Here is a 22,606-nt window from a genome sequence, read left to right as displayed (position 1 = left end):
ACTATTATAGTTACCCTATAAGAGATACATTTTCTATTGTGTAAACAACCCGTTTTCTTCAACTGAGCTGATATTTTTAATTCGAGACTATTTTATTCTTGGCCTGGCTGGCAAATCTCTTTTCTTATCATGAAACATTTTTCGCAATGTGAGTCGGAAAAGTCTGTGGAAAAGACGTGTCCAAGGAAGGATTGGAAGTTGACCTCCGTCAACATACGGGTATCAGGGCTCTGGTACTATCAGGAGCACTGAGACCTTATAAATGTTTTGGAGCTGAGGGCTGCCTTTATAGCTCTAAAGTATTTTTGCCTTCTTATAGCAAGTCATTCGGTAGTGATGATGAGTTGTCCTTTACAATAAACAAACAAGGAGATACCGTGTCATTGCAACTTTGCCCTCTTGCATTAGAGACTCTTGAATGGGCAGAACTTGACATCTAACTTCATTCCAGGCAGGAGGAATGTAGTGACAGACAAGTTGAGCAGGAGGATGCAAGTAGATATTTCTTTTTTGAAGGAGGTCTCTATGCTCTTACCAAACTTTGAGCAGATCTGCCCTCCAGTTGAAGTGAGACCTCTGCCCTGGAATGTCGTCAGGGTGTTATGTTCTTTGAAGGGGGCACCCTACAAACCACTGAGGCTAGCCTCAGATAAGGATCTCGCCCTTGAAACTGTTTCCCTGTTTTCTTTTGCTTTGGCTAAACGAGTCGGTAAGCTTCGTTTTCTCTCTTCTTTTGACATCACCCATTCAAGGGGATGGAGGCAGGTTTTATTCGCTTTCATCCCTGAGTTTGTAGCCTAAACCTAGAATCCTTTGATCCCTGATTCCAGGTTTTTATCCTTTCAGATCATGAGCCCTAGAGAGGTAACCAGTGATCCTGATTAGTTGGTATTGTGTCAAGTGAGGATGCTGTTAGACCTCATCTGCAACATCTCTTTGTCAGCACAGGGAGAACGAAGAAAAAAATAACAAAGAACACGATTTCATTCTGGGTATGAGAGGTCATTGCATCGATTTTTTTGCCATACATGTTATGTTAGATCTCACCTGCAACATCTTTTTCAACACAGGGAGGACGAAGAAAAAGATAGCAAAGAACACAATTTCATTCTAGCTAAGAGAGGTCATTGCATGTACTTTCTTGCCATCCTCTCCTTCGTCCTCAGGGAGAACACAAGTAAAGAGTACATGATGTCAGAAGTGTAAGCACTTCCTTTGTGTTCAGAACAAATCTTTGTGATGCAGGTAGTACAAGCAGCTGTATTGAGAACTCAAATGACGTGTACTGTGAATTAACTGTGTTATGTGACCCACAGGACCCTAAATACTTTTTCTTTAAGGCCTGTTGTAGCTGCATAGTAAGTGGTATAGCTACCTCGGCTCCTCACACAGGACCTTTAACATTGGATTGAGATCAAAGGTTATGTGTGAGTCTGGGGTGAAGGGGAAGATTAACTAGCCTTTTCTTATCCTTTCAGTCTTCCCCTCTCTTGAGGGACATGCCATCTGGACTTGACCTCGTTGAAGGTAAGCCCTGTTCTGTACTTGGGTACAGAAAAGTTTTCCCCACACTCCTTGTGAGGGGAAGTGTGATATATCCAGGCAAACCCATAATCATATATGTGTGCCATTTGATGTGATTAAATTAAACCCATCACATATTTATGCAGGTCGATAACACATATTTTTGGCTCAGAACAACTCTTAAAGCCAAGGCCTTGGAGCCACTGGTATTGCTAAGCCACTGGTGCATGTGGGGTAGGATCCTTTACTATTAGCATCCAGATGCATAAGTTTGAGTATCTTAGGTTAAGTTTTCCAGCTGGTTGGAAAGGGAACGTCCTCCTGCCTAAGGATGAGTCTCCTTTGTACTGTAAAGGATTTTTCCTAACTATACAAGCCTGAGTCCTTTATTCATACTTTCTCGCCATTACCTACCCCCTATAAAGTCCCAGCTGGTATCAAAGTGGTTTGTCATTGCTCTAGGGCATGGACTGTTGCCTCCCTGCTACCACCAGGTAACTACCTGTTGATTGTTGACACCTCATTAAGATTTTTAACTACCATATTCCAGCTTCACTGTTATCATTCTCGTATGTAAAGGACTTTGGTTTGTATAGTTAAGAAAAATCCAAATTGCTTTCAACTTTATCATATTAGTTAGTACAGGTATTAACTTAGTGTATGTTTACATAGGCTAAACATTGTTAGGTTATGATTTTTGGGTAGCATAACATAGGTTATCTTAGGCTACTGTGCTAGACCTGCACTTTGGGCATTAACCCCCTCCTTTGTGCTATTAATATGGATCTAAAGGAGAATACAGAATATCAATAATATAATGTATAGTACAGTATACAGGAATACTGCACATAAACATGTAGACATATATTCTAATACCTCTTAGTTCTGCATACTGTACATATATTCAGTAGATATACTTTTTACACACACATCGACTGGCCTTAATTTACAAAAAAATCTAAAATAAACCCTGAATATGTTTATGAGAGTGCGAGTGATAGGTGTTGAAAAAAATAAACCTTGATTAGGTTTATGAGTGCAAGTGATATGTGTTGCATAGTAGTTGGCATCAATGACCTTAGATGTTAGGATGCCAGAAAACATCAGATCAATTGATATGTGTTGCATGTCTATTTGAGACCTTTGTTTCTGGATCTGAGGAATACTTTATGTATATATTTTTTTTTCTAATTATAGTGGAATAGTATATACTAATTTAGAAATGATCTCCTTCCTTTGTTTTTTAGGTCAAACCATGTGAAAGATACAAAGAAGAATACAGTGAATGTACAAGCATTAAGGCAAAGTTCCATCAGTATTTCATCAATGGAGAAACTGAAGATTGCTCACAATGGAAAAAAGACTATAATAGTTGTTTAGACTTTCGAAATAAAAGAGATTTAGAAGCCTTGGTAAGTTTGAATTTATATTCTGTTTCCTGGTATACTAAGCATTCTTGAGTCTGTGTATGATCATGTGTTGATTGTTTACTATTCGTAGATTTGTGTAAGGTTTAATTACGATCTAAAAAATACATAGAGGCAGTGCACATCATTCTTATTGAAGTCATATGTCATTGGCTGTCTGATACATGAATGTTCTCTGGGGTTATGAACATTCCAGTAGTAGCTTCTAGACAATTGCAATTTCTCCTTCTGCAAATTTAGAAATTATATATTAATTTTCTTTAGTTTTTTCTTGTGTGTTAGAAGTATTGGAACAGTTATGTCTTATTTTTCAATATTAAACTTAGCCGGTGATTATATAAGCTGCAACTCTGTTGCTCGACAGAAAACTCTACGCTCAAAATACGCCAGCGATCGCTATGCAGGTAGGGGGTGTACATCAACAGCGCCATCTGTCGAGCAGGTACTCAGTACTCAATGTAAACACAGAACCAATTTTCTCTCTGTCGGGCTACCGGCAAGACCTACTAATTCGCTGTTACTAACTGGATTTGTTTTCACAACTATTTGGTGAAGTACACTATTCTAGTTTTGAGCTTTCGCTATGCAGGTGTTTTATCTTCATCTCAAAACTTGAACTCGTTTTGGATAGATTTAATTATGGTGACAAAGAGAGTATGGACTCTCTTTCACTTTTAAATGGCCGACCCTTCCCTTAGACGGAAGTGTGTTTAGGTTTTTAGTAATTTTGCTTAACACGTTATAGATCTATATATTTTATATCTCTCCGCCTTTATTAGGCCTCTTCGATTAACTTTCCATTTATTATAAACATATAAAAATAAATTTTTGTGTTTTGTTTATATGCGACCTTTCCTGATAGTGGGCGGTCCTAACTTGGAACCGAAGTTAATCAACGTTGAGCCCGTTATATCGTATTTAGCCTTTAAAGAATTTAAAACTTTTTAAATTTAATGTTTTATGAAAGATTTTCTTTGATAGTCTTCGTACTGTTTTCAAAGATGAACTAACGTTTAGTTTTTTAGACTACGCAGTTGTTGACGTTCAGGATGTTCAACATGCGCTCTATCGTTACGATAGAGAGAGAGTGTATCACGGTTTCACTTTGCAGTAAGAGTAAATCGATTCTGACGTTTTGTTCATTCTTTCTTAGCTTAAATGTTTTTAATTCTAAATTAAAGGAACTTTTTATTTGGAAAACCTTTCAGTTTTTTCCTTTAGTCAAATAACATGTTTTTTTTGACGATATATAATTGGGCTCTTCTCTTAGGTGCGAAATCAAGAGAGAAAGAGAGAGAGAGATAGAGACGGAGGGAGAGAGAGGAGAGAAAACGTTCCGTTCAAGCGGGTAACGTTGTTCTCGTGTTACTCTCGTCCCTAGTCGCTGTACGGGGAAGAAGGTAAAACGTTTCTAGGGTTTTATTCTTGTCCCCAGGCTATGTGCGGTGAGAGATTGTAAACGTAGTTTATTTGAACTAGTGTTTAGTCTCTTTCCCAGCCACTGAATTTTTTATCTTTATATATGTTTTCTGTTTTTTGCTAGTAATGAGCTGCATTATACGACTGATTTCGCAATTATTACCTTTTAATGAAGGGTAGAATTGCGTGTTTCAGGTAGAAATCAGTAAAAGTATCGATTTCAGTGAAATAAGTGCAAAACAGAAAATCGATAAAGTGATATGCGCAAAGTGTTACAGTGTTGCGGCCGAGGGTTCGTCTGTTCGTGCCTGTAGTTCACCTAGTCCGGGACCTCTTGCAAGCTCCCAAGCCCAGGGGAGAAGTAATGTCGAACGACTTATGGGTTCGAGAGGCCTTGATCAACGAACAGACGTTTTTTCCCTCCGTGGTTTCGGGCGTATCTACCCAAGATCGCCCCACCCACACAAAGACGAGAGAGCCCATTCATTTCTCGTCTGCGGAAGAGGTTTCTCGTAAGAAACCATGGACCAAGGTCTCGCGGCTTATTAAGCGCAAGTCGGTCCCTTCCGCGCAAGTCCAACGGCCCAGTTGTAGCCACTGGGTCAGTTCGGACTCGCTGCAGTCTTCCGACGACTGCTCACCTCCTAAGAGAGGCAAAGCGGTACCGCATCAGGCAGTCACACCGTCTGTTGCCGCACCTGCTCCTGTAGACCCTAAGTGGTCTTTGCTGCAGACCATGCAGTCTCAGTTAACGTCATTGATGCGGGACTTTCGTGCGGAGAAGGTTGACACTGCACCAACCTCTAGCCTACAACCAACCACGGTTGTGCGTCCTGTGGACGCTGAGGCGACCTTCTGCCGCACTCCAGCTGAGAGAGTCCCGCCACCCATGCGTTCCAGTGTACCCTGCCAGCCGCATGTTGACGTTCAGTAACGCACGGAACCTTCCGTTGACGTTCGAGAGGTACAACAACAGTATAAGTTGTTTTGTTTTGACGCGGTGCGTCAACCTCCGCATTCTAGAGTTGTTTTGACTGCTCAGTCTAGACAGTCAAAGCAGTCTCGAGTGGACACTGTATGTCCTCACGCACCTGTTGTGGTTGACAGTTCAGTTGTTGACAGTTCACAGACTGTCAAGCAGTTACATGACGTTGCCTTCTAGTCTGCTACTAATGCACCAGTGAGAGACTCACTGAGGTAACCTAGCTTTTATCAGACAAGGTTCCTGTAGATGAGGAAGTTGCTGTTCTCCCTCCTACTGATATTCCCTTGAGGACTCTTGTCATTTGGAGAGGAGCCTTAAGCTGCTTAGCCTCCTATGGACTTTAATTAAATCATGATGATTTTTTAAGGATCTTCGTCCGGATCTTGTAACTGCTGCTCCTCGTTCGCCTAAACGTCAGAACTTACACTAGGCCTAGCTACTTCGAAGCCGTTGTTTTTAAGCTAGTGCTCTCTCGCTCTCCTAGAGAGCGTTACGTTGGCTAGGCGACTGGTTTTTGCACCAGGAGGAGTTTTAGGGATACAGCCTTTGTTTTCCCTTCTTTTAAACTGGCTTATAGAGCGAGAGTCTGATAGGACACGAGAGAAGTTCTCGGCTTGGGAGTTCATGCCTCTGCCCAGATAGACTTCTCAATTCTGGTAGACTCGCCCTGGCGCCTAGCCAGGAGACGCTCCAAGTTGTTTACAGGTCAACTTCTCCACTTTTGTCGAGCCTTTGAAGTTTTGCTGTACTATTATGTCACACATAACAAGGCTTTCAGGGATGGTAAATGGTTCCGCCTCAGTCGCTAACCCCGTCTGTTGCCACACCTGCTCCCGTAGACCCTAAATGGGCTTTGCTGCAAGACATGCAGTCCAAGCTTGCGTCCTTGATAGAGGACTTAAATGGGGAGAAGAACCTTCTGGCCAACAACCTTCCAACCGGTCGGTTGTGCGCCCTGTTGACGCTGAGGTAACCTACTCGCGTCTGCCAGTTGAGGTGGTTCCTCCTTCTGGCCAACAACCTTCCAACCGGTTGGTTGTGCGCCCTGTTGACGCTGAGGTAACCTACTCGCGTCTGCCAGTTGAGGTGGTTCCTCCTTCTGGCCAACAACCTTCCAACCGGTCGGTTGTGCGCCCTGTTGACGCTGAGGTAACCTACTCGCGTCTGCCAGTTGAGGTGGTTCCTCCACCGATGCGACCCAGTGTGGGTTGCCAGTCGCACGTTGACGTTAAGCGACGCTCGGAGGTGGTTGTTGACGTTCAGGACGTTCAACAACCAGCAGAGGTGACTTGTTGTGACACAGTGCGTCAACCTCAGCAACCCGGTAGGGTGTTGACTGCACAACCCAGACAGTCTAGACAGTTTCGGGTTGACGCTGTACTTCCTCGCGCACCCATGGTTGTTGACAGTTCACAGACTGTGCAGCAGTTCCATGATATTGCGTCCGGCTCCGTCACGCATCCACCAGTGCGACCGGATTCAGCGAGTCAGACGTTGCCCACTCCGTTGCCGTTTCCTCATCAGTTTCGGATGAGGAACCCTCTGATGAGGACGTTGCTGAACAAGACGATCAGCCCCCAGCCCTGCTATCCATCCAGAAGATGCTGAAGAAGGAACGCTGCCCAGTCAGGCTGTGGATGAGTCTGGTAGGGACACTGTCATCCGTGGATCAATTTGTGTCACTAGGAAGACTACACCTCCGTCCTCTTCTATACCATCTAGATTTTCACTGGAAAAAGGACAAGACGCTAGAAGCGATCTCGATCCCGGTTTCCGGAAAGATAAAGTCTTGTCTGACTTGGTGAAGGGACTATATCAACCTTAGAGAGGGTCTTCCCCTGACTGTTCAGACTCCCAACCACGTTCTCTTCTCGGACGCATCGGACGTAGGCTGGGGTGCGACATTAGACGGTCGGGAATGCTCGGGATTATGGAACTCGAGTCAAAGGACAATGCATTTCAACTGCAAGGAGCTACTGGCAGTACATCTGACCTGGATAAGCTTCAGGTCTCTCCTTCAAGGCAAAGTGGTGGAGGTGAACTCGGACAACACCACGGCTTTGGCGTACATCTCCAAGCAAGGAGGGACCTACTCTCTGACATTGTACGAGATCGCAAGGGACCTCTTCACCTGGTCAAAAGGTCTAGACATATCACTAGTAACGAGGTTCATCCAAGACAACTTGAATGTCATGGCAGATTGTCTCAGTCGGAAGGGACAAATAATTCCAACAGAATGGACCCTCCACAAGGATGTATGCAAGAGACTTTGGGCCACCTGGGGCCAGCCAACCATAGATCTCTTCGCAACCTCGATGACCAAGAGGCTCCCAATATTTTGCTCACCAATCCCGGACCCAGCAGCAGTTCATATAGATGCCTTTCTACTAGATTGGTCACATCTAGATCTATATGCATTCCCTCCGTTCAAGATTGTCAACAAGGTACTGCAGAAGTTCGCCTCTCACGAAGGGACAAGGTTGACGCTAGTTGCTTCCCTCTGGCCCGCGAGAGAATGGTTCACCGAGGTACTTCGATGGCTAGTAGACGTTCCCAGAACACTTCCCCTAAGGGTGGACCTTCTATGTCAGCCACGCGTAAAGAAGGTACACCAAGGCCTCCACGCTCTTCGTCTGACTGCCTTCAGACTATCGAAAGACTCTCGAGAGCTAGAGGCTTTTCGAAGGAGGCAGCCAGAGCGATTGCTAGAGCAAGGAGAACATCCACCCTTAGAGTCTACCAATCGAAGTGGGAAATCTTCCGAACTGGTGCAAGTCAGTATCCGTATCCTCGACCAGTACCTCTGTAACTCAAATAGATGACTTCCTCTTATATCTGAGGAAAGAACGATCTCTTTCAGCTCCCACTATCAAGGGTTACAGAAGCATGTTGGCATCAGTCTTCCGTCACAGAGGCTTAGATCTTTCCAACAATAAAGATCTACAGGACCTCCTTAAGTCTTTTGAGACCACGAAGGAGCGTCGTTTGGTTACACCTGGTTGGAATTTAGACGTGGTACTAAGATTCCTTATGTCAGACAGGTTTGAACCGCTACAATCAGCCTCCCTGAAAGATCTCACCTTAAAGACTCTTTTCCTGGTATGCTTAGCCACAGCTAAAAGAGTCAGTGAGATTCATGCCTTCAGCAAGAACATCGGATTCTCATCCGAAACGGCTACATGTTCTACAACTTGGTTTTCTAGCCAAAAACGAGCTGCCTTCTCGGCCTTGGCCAATATCGTTCGATATTCCAAACTTATCGTATGGTTAGAAATGAACTAGAAAGAGTCTTATGTCCTGTAAGAGCTCTTAAGTTCTATTTAAAACGAACTAAACCTTTACGAGGCCCGTCTGAAGCTTTATGGTGTTCAGTTAAGAAACCATCTTTGCCTATGTCAAAGAATGCTTTATCCTATTTTATCAGACTGTTAATACGAGAAGCTCATTCCCATCTGAATGAGGAAGACCAAGCTTTGCTGAAGGTAAGGACACACGAAGTTAGAGCTGTCGCAACTTCCGTGGCCTTTAAACAAAATAGATCTCTGCAAAGTATAATCGACGCAACCTATTGGAAAAGCAAGTCAGTATTCGCGTCTTTTTATCTTAAGAATGTCCAGTCTCTTTACGAGAACTGCTACACTCTGGGACCATTCGTAGCAACGAGTGCAGTAGTGGGTGAGGGCTCAACCACTACAATTCCCTAATTCCATAACCTTTTTAATCTTTCTCTTGAAATGTTTTATTATTGTTTTTTGGGTTGTCCGGAAGGCTAAGAAGCCTTTCGCATCCTACTTGATTTGGCGGGTGGTCAAAGTCATTTCTTGAAAAGCGCCTAGATTAGAGGTTTTGATGAGGTCCTGTTGTATGGGTTGCAACCCTTGATACTTCAGATCCTAGGGGTCGCTCAGCATCCTAAGAGGATCGCGAGGCTCCGTAAGGAAGACGTACTTAACCCTGGATAGGTACGGTGGGTCGTTTGCGACCCCGAGCGTCAAAAAAAAACAGGTTTTTCTCACGTGACTCACCCCTGTGACTGAATTTGTGGGTGATCGACCTGCAGGAGGTGTCTCCCCTACACGCTCTAGTAGTGTCCAGATGTGCATTGCTGTAGCTGTACTCCTTCCCCGATTTCTGAGACGCGTCGGGGTCGTTCGCGTCCGAGTTTACCCTTCTGAGGTAGTTTGCATAATTATCAAAGTTATTACGTATTATGAAATTGTCGTAGAATGGTGCAACTTGTATAGCTTATCAGTGGTGGAAAGTCTTGGTGGATTGTTTGGCTACCATGTGCATGTTTTTTTTTTTAGTTAAAATGTCGTTCATCACCACGAGGACCATTTTACCGCGAGTGCCCCTTTTTCATTTTTTTTCATTTTTTTTGCCAAGTCATTTTTCCGTAAGATATTGCCAAATAGTGTCCTAAAACTTTTGCTTGTTTAGTGTTGGAAAGTGTGTCTAGATGATCTGGCTACCCATGCATGACTTTGTTTTTGTCAGATACGACGTAGTTATTGGTATATTGGGTATTTAACTGCGGTTACCAATTTCTGTTTTTTTTTCAATATTTGTAAAAATTACTACGTAGTAAGGAATTGCCGTATATTATTCATTTTTTTTTCATGTTTATGTGTTAGAAAGTGTGCCTTGATGGTTGGGCTAACACGTGCATGTCTTTTTTTTTATCTGAGATGTCGTATATTAGAATGTCGGGCATTTTACCGCGAGTGTCCCTTTTTAATTTTTTTTAATTTTTTTGCCAAGTCATTTTTCCGTAAGATATTGCGAAATAGTGTCGTAAAACTTTTCCTTTTTTAATGTTGGAAAGTGTGTCTAGATGATCTGGCTACCCATGCGTGATTTTGTTTTTGTCAGATACGACGTAGTTATTGGTATATTGGGTATTTAACTGCGGTTGCCAATTTCTGTTTTTTTTCAATATTTGTAAAAATTTACTACGTAGTAAGGAATTGCCGTATATTATTGATTTTTTTTTCATGTTTATGTGTTAGAAAGTGTGCCTTGATGGTTGGGCTAACACGGGCATGTCTTTTTTTTTATCTGAGATGCCGTATATTAGAATGTTGGGCATTTTTCCGCGAGTGCCCCTTTTTATTTGTTTTGCATTTTTTTGCTTAGTCATGTTACCGTAAGGAATTGGCAAGTAGTGTCGCAAAACTTATATTTTTATAGTGTTGGAAAGTGTTTCTAGATGATCTGGCTACCCATGCCTATTTTTTTTTTAGCCAGATATGGCGTATATATAAGTATGTGTTCGATTTTCCTGTGATTGCCATTTTTTCGTTTTTTCCCATTTCTTTCAAAATTACTACGTACTAAGGAACTATCACAGAGTAATATTTCATTTATATGTTTATTTGTCGGAAAATATGCCTTGATGGTTTGCCTAGCACGTGGCTGAAATTTTTTTTTTCTGAAATGCCGTATATTAGAATGGCCATTTTTCCACGAGTGCCCCTTTTTATTTGTTTTGCATTTTTTTGCTTAGTCATGTTACCGTAAGGAATTGGCAAGTAGTGTCGCAAAACTTATATTTTTATAGTGTTGGAAAGTGTTTCTAGATGATCTGGCTACCCATGCCTATCTTTTTTTTAGCCAGATATGGCGTATATATAGGTATGTGTTCGATTTTCCGGTGATTGCCATTTTTTCGTTTTTTCCCAATTCTTTCAAAATTACTACGTACTAAGGAACTATCACAGAGTAATGATTCCTCTAGATGTTTATTTGTCGGAAAATTTTGTTTACTTTTTTTTTGATTGAATATCATCAAATTTTTTTAGCTAAAATATTGTTTTACATTTTTTTTTTCGATATTATTTCCCTTCAAAAAAAATTTTTTGGTCAGAATTTTAATTTTATAGTCTAAAATAATCGACAATTATCCAGCAACCCACCATACAATTTTTATGCATATCCAATAATAATTAGATTAGTAAATAACACCTTGAAATTGACATACCCTTCCTACATTTCAAGTGGCAGATTAGGGAGTCTGAGTCAGTGTGGTTGGCGGCCATTTTGTGGACATATCCGAAGCGTAAGCTGCCCTATCTATATATATTCTTGTTCCCTATAGAATTTGTGATATTTTGGTATATTTTTACCTGCATAAATATCATATTATATATTAAATATATGTATTTCTTTACGAAATTTCTAAGTACTCAAAAAATTACCTTTAGATATGACCCCTGATATAAATGTAATTTACAAAATAATGAAGATTTTTTTACATATTTCTATTTTAGGATAACATATGTTTATTCCCTAAAAAAATTAGCCACTTCCTATTTCATTTGGGTACCCAAAAAAATTCATGAAATTTGGACAATTTTTTTTGGCCAAAAAAAGTTACCCTTTTTTTCTCATTTCAGATCTTCACCTCCATGGGTCTGACTTCATCCAAAATACATCAAGATGTGTCCTAAACATTCGAGAATCAATTCCTAAAAGGATTTGTGTATATATGTATAAACTTTTTTTTTATGAATTTTTATGTCAGGTCTTTTATTTTCTCTACTTAATTTTTTAAAATATTTATAATAAATAGTTTTTCTGCAGATGAGTAGTATTTATCTTTACAGTTGTTTTAAGCATTCATTGAAGTTTTTTTTGGCAAAAGAAAAAAGGAGGTTACTGCAAAAACTGATTTTTCAAGAATTTTTTTTGGCGTCGGGGTCGTTCGCGTCCGAGTATACCCTTAAAGGGGTGTCCGAGGACCGTACCTATCCAGGGTTAAAAAGGCAGAGTAATTGTTCAAGTCGACTTCCTTACCAGGTACTTATTTATTTTATGTTTGTTATTTTGAATAACTGCTAAAATGAAATACAAAATACTTAGCTCATAATAATGTAAACAAGTAATGCTGGTCTCTACCCACCCCCCTGGGTGTGAATCAGCTTATATAATCACCGGCTAAGTTTAATATTGAAAAATGTTATTTTTATTAATAAAATAAATTTTTGAATATACTTACCCGGTGATTATATATTAAAGGACCCTCCCTTCCTCCTCAATAGAGACCCAGTGGACCGAGGAGAAAATTGGTTCTGTGTTTACATTGAGTACTGAGTACCTGCTCGACAGATGGCGCTGTTGATGTACACCCCCTACCTGCATAGCGATCGCTGGCGTATTTTGAACGTAGAGTTTTCTGTCGAGCAACAGAGTTGCAGCTTATATAATCACCGGGTAAGTATATTCAAAAATTTATTTTATTAATAAAAATAACATTTTTCAGGAATAAGATTTTTTAAAATTTTCATTTGAGCTTTAACTTTGCCAGACCATGTTTGTCATCCATTTGAAAAAATACACATGTTATAATTGTATGTCATGTTAGCACTCTACCAAATATAAATTTATAAATTCTCTCTTGTCATGCTCATCCATTTATTTGGTGTTGTTTGCCATATGGCTGTTTTTATGATGATATTCACCTAATCAGTTATGTGTTTTTTGTCTCCTTTCTCAATTGTCATTATTCATTCATTTACATCAACAAGCAAGGAGACATGACCTTACGCCCTACCTGCTAGCTGACAAAGTGGATGCACATCTGGATGGCATTCCATGCCGTATAGTTGTTAGCTAGATTCATTTCCAGGTGAGGGGAACGTACTAGCAGATGTACTCAGTTGCCAGGGTCAGAGTGGTCTTTACATCCCTATGTAGCAAAGATGCTTATGCCTTGTGGGGTTCTCTGAGGATTGATCTGTTCACCACGCAGCTAAACAGAAAGCTCCGCTTTCCCAGACTAATGGCCATGTATGTCTTCCTTCTGTTCAGACTGATCCGCCTACTAATCAACCAAGTGTTGATACGAGTTCCTCCAAGATGGCCACATACCCTAGTGGTATCCCGATCTGATATCTCTACTAGTCGAGGTCCTGCGAGAACTACCCCAATGATCCACCAATTCATGAAGTTGCTGGAACATCACAGTTTGAGACTACAGTATTCAACATCGAGCAAAAGGTTTTTCGCGAGGCACTACACACGAGATGTCTGGGTAAATGCCATTGGTGATTGTAGAAGGGATACTTCTCCAGTCGGGGCATCTCTAATGCAGATCATGGGTTTCCACGTTATCCTTCACCAACGGAAGCGCCTCTCTGTCGCAGCTGTCAAAGGCTACCAGTTAGCCTAGAACAGTCTTTCAACACAAGGGTATAGGCCTCTCTGTGGGAATTGTCTATGCTCATGCTCTTGAGGAGCTTCGAGCATTCTTGGCTAGACTTCAGGTTCCAGGAGTGGTACATGTCCATTGTTCTCAGGCTCATAACTGAGGAGTGGAAGGAAGTCTGTAGTTTTGTGCTTGGTTTTTTGGCCATAACTCAGAACCTGTTGGTGTACGATCCGAGGTTTGAGATCTCCATTCTGCGCTAAGACCAGAGCTCACGATGACGGGTATAGGCCCTGTCCTAGCTTTCAAGAGGAATCTTGTACTGTAGGCTATGTGTTGAAGGCTGAGCTTAGGAAATGCCAGACCACCTTCACAGCCTTCGCTCCACAACAGTATGCCCACAAGTTCCTTGACACCTTTGGGTTTGGTTCTGTGGAGGCTGCTCAAGTAGTTGTGTAGCCAGTCATTAGATTCTAGAGATACATCTAGCCCATCCTTCCTAAATAAGGGAAAGGATTGTGGAATTTATACCAACCCATTGATCATCATACATTAGCTACAGTATTCCAGACTGCTATCCTCTTGAGGGGAAGGGATCCTTCCTTTCACCATGTACTAATCATCTTGGTCAGGCCAACTCTATCCGCCTATATATCCTTATGATAAACAGATTGAAGGATGCTGGAGTCATCTCCTTTGCTCCTGTATTGGACCAGGAAGATTGATACATCTGGGGAAGAAAAAGAACCAAGCAGTTTCTGTTCTAGGGGCTCTCCGACTCGCCAGTTGGGGAGTCTCCCCCACTTTGAAGGATGAAATGTTTGTATATGTTCAGGAAGGAATAAATTTGGAAAAGTTATTTCAATTTTTCCTAGATATATAAACATCTCACCTCGACCACCCATCTCTGTTCTGAGCCTAGCCTAAGGTCAAAAGTGAAGAGCTTCCAAATTTAGGGGTTGTGCGGCTATTTGCTCGTGCTCCACCTGTCATTTACGATCTCATTTATGATTTTAATGGCTGTTCCAGCTCTGCTGAAGGCATGTTCTCTTTCCTTTTTGAATATTAATCTTACCCGATGATCATGTAGCTGTCAACTCTGTTGCCCGACAGAAATCTACGGTCGGGATACGCCAGCGATCGCTATACAGGTGGGGGTGTACACAACAGCGCCATCTGTGAGCAGGTACTCAAGTACTTCTTGTCAACAAGAACTCAATTTTTCCTCTGTCGTGCCACCGGCTAGACCTACTGGGATACGCTGTTGATTCTGGAGTTATTGCTCACGATTTGGTGATGTATTTGCTCTAGAGTTTAGCCTTCGCTATTCAGGAAGCTTTATCTTTAGCTTAGCAAGCTTTTGGAATTAATTTGAATTAATTATGGTGACGAAGAGAGTATAGACTCTCTTTCACTTTTAAATGGCCGACCCTTCCCTTAGATGGAAGTGTTGGTGTCGAAGAGAGTATAGACTCTCTTTCACTTTTTATTTTATATCTCTCCGCCATTTATAGGCCTCTTCGATTAACTTTCCTTAAAAAAAAAAAAAAAAAAAAAAAAAAAATATGCGACCTTTCCTAATAGTAGGCGGTCCTTACTTGGAACCGAAGTTAATTAACATTGAGCTCGTCATATCGTTTTTCCTGTTAAGAATTTATGCTATTTTAATTTTATGTTTTTGAAAGAATTTCTTTGATAAGTCTCGTACTGTTTTCAAAGTTGAACTATCGTTTTGTTTAGTCTCCGCAGTTGTTGACGTTCAGAACGTTCAACTTGCGCTCTATCGTTACGATAGAGAGAGAGTATTCACGGTTTCACGTTGCAGTAAGAGTAAACCGATTCTAGCGTTTCGTTCATTCTTTCTTAGCTTAAATGGTTTTAATTCTAATAAAGGAGCTTTTTATTTGGGAAACCTTTCAGTTTTTTTCCTTTAACAAATAATATGTTTTAACGATATATATAATTGGGCTCATCTCTCAGGTTCTAAGTCAAGAGAGAGAGAGAGAGAGATAGAGACGGAGGGAGAGAGAGGAGGATAAACGTTTCGTTCAAGCGGGTAACGTTCTCGTTTTTTTTTTTTTTTTTTTTTTTTTGCTCTTCTCCCTAGTCGATAGAGGGGAAGAAGGTAAAACGTTTCTAGAGTTTTATTCTTGTTCCCAGGCTTTATGCGGTGAGAGATTTTAAACGTAGTTTATTTGATCTAGTGTTTAGTCTCTTTTCCAGCCACTGAATTCTTTATCTTTCATTATGTTTTTCTGTTACATTGTAATACTGTTTTTCGCAATTACTGTACTACCTTTTAATGAAGGATAGGATTGCGTGTTTCAGGTACAAACCACTTAAAGTTTCGAGTTCAGTGAAATAAGTGCAAACAGAAAATCAAAAGTGATAAAGTGATATGCGCAAAGTGTTACAGTGTTGCGTTCGAGGGTTCGTCTGTTCGTGCCAGTGGTTCACCTAGTCCGATACCTCTTACAAGCTCCCAAGCCCAGGGGAGAAGTAATGTCGAAGGACTTATGGGTTCCTCAGGCCTTGATCGACGAACAGACGTTTCCCTCTGTGGTTTCGGGTGTATCTACACACGTTGCCGACGTGATCACCCCACCCACACAAAGACGAGAGAGCCCATTTATTCCTCGTCTGCGGAAGAGGTTTCTCGCAGAAACCATGGACCAAATCTTACAGCTTTTAAGTGCAAGTCGGTCCCTTCCGCGCAAGTCCAACGGCCTAGGTGTAGCCACTGGGTCAGTTCGGACTCGCTGCAGTACGACAACTGCACACCTCCTAAGAGAGGCTAGGTGGTACCGCAACAGGCAGTAACTCCGTCTGTTGCCGCACCAGCTGTTTTAGACCCTCAGTCACAACGGACAGTAGCTCCGTTTGTTGTTGTCTTTCATAGACCCTAGTGGTCCATGCTGCAGACTTTACAGTCTCAGCTTGCTCCTTCATACAGGAGTATCATGCTGGAAGGTTGACAATGCAGCCTGTTTACCTACAACCCGCCGAGGTTGTGCGCTCAGCAGATACTGCGGCTGCCTGCTCCCACACCACACCTGTGAGAGCTCCTCCACCGATGCGCAGTCCTCACTGCCAGACGCATGTTCTTGCTGCACCATCTGCTAACATGCGTGAGCTGCCGCATCAGGAGTTGCCGGGTTCCAGCACTATGCGGCATTCTCCTCAGCCCATGCAGCATGCTCTGCAGACCTTACAGCATGCTCTGCATACCATGCAGCATGAGCCGCATTCCATGCAGCATGAGCCTCATACCATGCAGCATGAGCCTCATCCCATGCAGCATGAGCCTCATTCCATGCAGCATGAGCCGCATGCCATGCAGCATGAGCCGCATACCATGCAGCATGAGCCGCATGCCTTACCTCATGCTCTGCATACCATACCGCATGCTCTGCATACCTTACAGCATGCTCTGCATACAGCATGCTCTGCATACCATACCGCATGCTCATCAACCCACCGCAGCCCCTCCCACGCACCAGCACTCTGCTTTTGTTGTTGCCAGCTCCCACACTCCGACTGCGGAGAAGGTTGACGATGCACCCGTGGGCCTACACCTCCCACGGTTGTGCGCCCGGCATGGCTTCATGCTCTCACACTCTTGTTGTGAGAGCTCCTCCACCCATGCACAGTCAACCCTGCCAGATGTTTGATGACTCCCACACACAGAGCACTCCGTTGCCGTGCGGGAGCTACCACAAGCTGCCGTGTTTTGACACGGTGTGTCAGCCTCCGCAACACACTGTGGTTACCGCCACTCGCCAGCAGCAAACTAGTCAGGCAGGAGTTGACGCTTCCCCACACATCTTTGGTTGTTGCCAACTCACAAACTGTCATGCAGTTACATGACGTTGCCTTCTGGTCTGCTACTTATACACCAGTGCTGTATGTCCTCACGCTCCTGTTGTGGTTGACAGTTCAGTTTTTGACAGTTCACAGACTGTCAAGCAGTTTCATAACGTTGCCTTCTGGTCTGCTGCTTTTGCACCAGTGAAACCCTCACTGAGAGAACTTAGCTTTTCTCGGATATGGTTCCTGTAGATGAGAAAGTGCTGTTCTCCCTCCTTCTGATATTCCCTTGAGGACTCTGTCATTTGGAGAGGAGCCTTAAGCTGCTTAGCCTCCTATGAACTTTTATTTAAGCATAACATGCTTCCAGGGAGGGTAAATGGTTCCGCTTCAGTCGCTAACCCCGTCTGTTGCCACACCTGCTCCCATAGACCTTGAGCTTTGTTGCAAGACATGCAGTCCAAGCTTAGTCCTTGATAGAGGTTTTCTTTTTACGGAGTCAGTGTGTCACTGGGAAGACGTTCAACAACCAGCAGAGGTGACTTGTTGTGACGCGGTGCGGCAACCTCAGCAACCCGATAAAGAGTTGTCTGTACTACCCAGACAGTCTAGACAGTTTCGGGTTGTCGCTGTACTTCCTCGCTTCCCCATGGTTGACAGTTCACAGACTGTGCAGCAGTACCATGATCTTGTGTCCGGCTCCATCAGACGACTGGCTTTTAAGAGCTCCCACAAGTCGTCGCTGTCTGGAGAATCTCAGATGGACTATGGATCTGACCAAGGAACTGGGCCTCCTGGTCAATTTAGAGAAGTCCCAGATCGTCCCATCCCAGACCTTTGTCTACCTGGGTATGGATCTTCAGAGTCGAGTTTTTCGGGCTTTTCCGTCGGCCCCAAGGATCAACCAAGCCCTAGAATGCATCCAGAGCATGCTGAGAAGGAATCGATGCTCAGTCAGGCAGTGGATGAGTCTAACAGGGACACTTTCATCGCTGGCCCTGTTCATCGAGTTAGGGAGACTACACCTCCGCCCCCTTCAGTATCATCTAGCTGCTCACTGGATAAAGGACATGACGCTAGAGACGGTCTCAGTTCCTGTTTCCGAAGAGATGAGGTCTACTCTAACGTGGTGGAAGAACAGCTTTCTTCTCAAGGAAGGTCTACCTTTGGCTGTTCAGAACCCCGACCGCCGTCTCTTCTCGGACGCATCAGACACGGGCTGGGGTGCGACATTGGACGGACAGGAATGCTCGGGAACATGGAATCAGGAGCAAAGGACACTTCACATCAATTGCAAGGAGTTGTTGGCGGTCCATCTGGCCTTGATAAACTTCAAGTCCCTCCAGCTAAACAAGGTGGTGGAGGTGGACTCCGACAACACCACAGCCTTGGCTTACATCTCCAAGCAGGGAGGGACTCATTCGAGGAAGTTGTTCTAGATCGCAAGGGACCTCCTCATCTGGTCAAAAGATCGAAAGCTCACGCTGGGAACGAGGTTCATTCAGGGCGATATGAATGTCATGGCAGATCGCCTCAGCCGGAAGGGTCAGGTCATCCCCACAGAGTGGACCCTTCACAAGAATGTTTGCAGCAGACTTTGGGCCCTGTGGGGTCAGCCAACCATAGATCTGTTCGCTACCTCGATGACCTAGAGGCTCCCGTCGTATTGTTCTCCGATTCCAGACCCAGCAGCAGTTCACGTGGATGCTTTTCTGCTGGATTGGTCCCATCTCGACCTGTATGCATTCCCGCCGTTCAAGATTGTCAACAGGGTACTTCAGAAGTTCGCCTCTCACAAAGGGACACGGCTGACGTTGGTTGCTCCCCTCTGGCCCGCGAGAGAATGGTTCACAGAGGTACTGCAATGGCTGGTCGACATTCCCAGGACTTTTCCTCTAAGAGTGGACCTTTTACGTCAACCTCACGTAAAGAAGGTACACCCAAACCTCCACGCTCTTCGTCTGACTGCCTTCAGACTATCGAAAGACTCTCAAGAGCTAGAGGCTTTTCGAAGGAGGCAGCCAGAGCGATTGCCAGAGCAAGGAGGACATCCACTCTCAGAGTCTATCAGTCTAAATGGGAAGTCTTCCGAAGCTGGTGCAAGGCCAATGCAGTTTCCTCAACCAGTACCACTGTAACCCAGATTGCTGACTTCCTGTTACATCTAAGGAACGTAAGATCCCTTTCAGCTCCTACGATCAAGGGTTACAGAAGTATGTTGGCAGCGGTTTTCCGCCACAGAGGCTTGGATCTTTCCACCAACAAAGATCTACAGGACCTCCTTAGGTCTTTTGAGACCTCAAAGGAACGTCGGTTGTCCACTCCAGGCTGGAATCTAGACGTGGTCCTAAGGTTCCTTATGTCATCAAGATTTGAACCTCTCCAATCAGCCTCTTTTAAGGACCTCACATTAAAAACTCTTTTCCTCGTGTGCTTGGCAACAGCTAAAAGAGTAAGTGAGATCCACGCCTTCAGCAGGAACATAGTTTTCACATCTGAAACGGCTACATGTTCCTTGCAGCTCGGTTTTTTGCTAAACGAGCTTCCTTCACGTCCTTGGCCTAAGTCGTTCGAGATCCCAAGCCTGTCCAACTTGGTGGGGAACGAACTGGAGAGAGTACTTTGCCCAGTTAGAGCTCTTAGGTACTATCTAAGAAGGTCAAAACCTTTACGAGGACAATCAGAAGCCTTATGGTGTGCTATCAAGAAGCCTTCTATTCCAATGTCTAAGAACTCAGTTTCTTACTACATCAGGCTTCTGATTAGGGAAGCACATTCTCATCTGAAGGAAGAAGACCTTGCTTTGCTGAAGGTAAGGACACATGAAGTGAGAGCTGTGGCTACTTCAGTGGCCTTCAAACAGAACCGTTCTCTGCAGAGTGTTATGGATGCAACCTATTGGAGAAGCAAGTCAGTGTTCGCATCATTCTATCTCAAAGATGTCCAGTCTCTTTACGAGAACTGCTACACCCTGGGACCATTCGTAGCAGCGAGTGCAGTAGTAGGTGAGGGCTCAGCCACTACATTCCCATAATCCCATAACCTTTTTAACCTTTCTCTTGAATACTTTTTATGGGTTGTACGGTCGGCTAAGAAGCCTTCCGCATCCTTGTTGATTTGGCGGGTGGTCAATTCTTTCTTGAGAAGCGCCGAGGTTAGAGGTTGTGATGAGGTCCTTTAGTATGGGTTGCAGCCCTTTATACTTCAGCACCTAAGAGTCGTTCAGCATCCTAAGAGGACCGCTACGCTCAGTAAGGAAGACGTACTTAATAAAGGCAGAGTAATGGTTCAAGTCGTCTTCCTTACCAGGTACTTATTTATTTTATGTTATTTTTGAATAACTAATAAAATGAAATACGGGATACTTAGCTTCTTTGTTAACATGTATGCTGGTCTCCACCCATCACCCTGGGTGTGAATCAGCTACATGATCATCGGGTAAGATTAATATTGAAAAATGTTATTTTCATTAGTAAAATAAATTTTTGAATATACTTACCCGATGATCATGAATTTAAGGACCCGCCCTTCCTCCCCATAGAGAACCAGTGGACCGAGGAGAAAATTGAGTTCTTGTTGACAAGAAGTACTTGAGTACCTGCTCACAGATGGCGCTGTTGTGTACACCCCCACCTGTATAGCGATCGCTGGCGTATCCCGACCGTAGATTTCTGTCGGGCAACAGAGTTGACAGCTACATGATCATCGGGTAAGTATATTCAAAAATTTATTTTACTAATGAAAATAACATATTTTAAACGACTCAGGTTTGTATGGCTAGGAAAAATACAAATTACTTTTAAATCTGTTGTTTGTTCCGTAACCAAATACAAACCACGCTATTTACATGGGGTATTATTTTGGCGGAGCTGAAATGACGAGCCATTAAATTTTAACGAGGGTTAACTACCCCCTTGCTAGTTAGCAGGGGGGTAGGGAAGGGGTAGCTAGCTACCCCTCCCCCCCCCTCACACACTGTGAATAGCTCAATTCACTTTTGGCTCGGACAGCGATCGGATGTCTCCGTTCCTGTCCTCGCTTGGCCAGCCATTATTGTTGTTTTGTCTTTACTTAACTACTTACATATCTTGTACTCATATATATATATGTAACATATTTTATGTTTATGTATATACAGTACCTGAGTATGGAAATCAGTAAGTTTCCTTTTCAGTGCGCTTGTGTGTGTGTACGATATCTCCGTGTGGCCGCCGGCAGTCAGGCCACCAAGTTGTAGTTTCATGGATCGCGATCTCTCTGGAGTTCGTTCACCTTTACTAAATTTACTATAATTATTACATAACTCCTCTATGGGGGTGGAGTTACAACGCTGTGCTTTACAATTATTATTTTATTACTTGTTATAAATCTAATTGTTTTTTGTTACTTCAGTTTGTAGAACGTTTTCCCTTCGGGGTTGTTCGTTCTTACTTTTAGTTTTGTTACAGCTTTTGCCCGCGCCCTCCCCCCCTTCCCATGAGTATAGGTGAGGTGGAGGGCGCTTGCCCGTTATGTAATTCTTGTGTTTTTTCCCTCGGGTTCCTCTTTGGAGTCTTCCCGGGGGAATGAATGTTAACTAATTACTGTTTATTTTTTTCACAGTTAATGATTTGCTTTTCGTTTGCCTATGGATCTACGAAGCAGAGCTGTCTTGTGGGTACTCGTGGAGTCGGCTGTGGCTGCCTCCTCTTTGGATCTTCGTCAGGGGCGTGTCTCTCCTCCTGGAAGTCCTCCCATGATACCGACAGCTCCTCAGTTCATCTTAGAACTCTCAGGAGGCTCGCCTCCTTGGGTGGGGACACTTCCCTTCCGAGGGAGGTTCCTTTCCCAAGTTTGAGTTGTTTCTCTTTCGGGGGAAACTTCTCTTACCTTAATAATTTTGATATTGTGCAACTATGCTCTTGGGGCTGAGCGGTTGCATCTGCGGTTACGTTCAAGGGGCTGAGCAGCTGCAGGGGCGCCTCTTCGGAGGTTGACTCCCAGGTCACTTGTTGACCCATCAGGCCTCTGGGCTTCCCCTTGGGGAACAGCTGAGTCCTCAGTCTCTCCTGCGAGTGTTTCTTCCCCGTGGGGGAAGCTCACCACAGAGATCCCTCTTCGGAGGCCTCTTGTTGCTGTTGTTGCTGAAGGCTCAGTCTCCTTCGGTGGGCAGTTGAGTCCTCCGGTCTCTCTTGCGAGTGTTTCTTCCCCGTGAGGGAAGTTCACCACAGAGACTCCTCTTCGGAGGCCTACTGCTGCTGTTGTTGCTGTTGTTGCGGAAGGCTCGGCCTCCTTCGGGGGGCAGTTTGTCCTACGGTC

At 43.6% G+C, this 22,606-nt stretch overlaps 1 protein-coding gene across 1 annotated transcript in view; it reads left to right on the top strand.

Annotated features, from left to right (window-relative positions):
- The window catches only part of LOC137645617 (synaptic plasticity regulator PANTS), a 62,512-nt gene that overhangs the window by 7,000 nt on the left and 32,906 nt on the right, over positions 1-22,606 (top strand). The window contains exon 3 of the mRNA XM_068378422.1: positions 2,772-2,936. Coding sequence (XP_068234523.1) covers positions 2,772-2,936 — 165 coding nt within the window. The remainder of the gene's footprint in view (positions 1-2,771; positions 2,937-22,606) is intronic.

The sequence above is a fragment of the Palaemon carinicauda genome, chromosome 8 (genome assembly GCF_036898095.1).
Source record: "Palaemon carinicauda isolate YSFRI2023 chromosome 8, ASM3689809v2, whole genome shotgun sequence".
NCBI classification, from domain to species: domain Eukaryota; kingdom Metazoa; phylum Arthropoda; class Malacostraca; order Decapoda; family Palaemonidae; genus Palaemon; species Palaemon carinicauda.
This window is presented reverse-complemented; position numbering and strand designations above follow the sequence as displayed.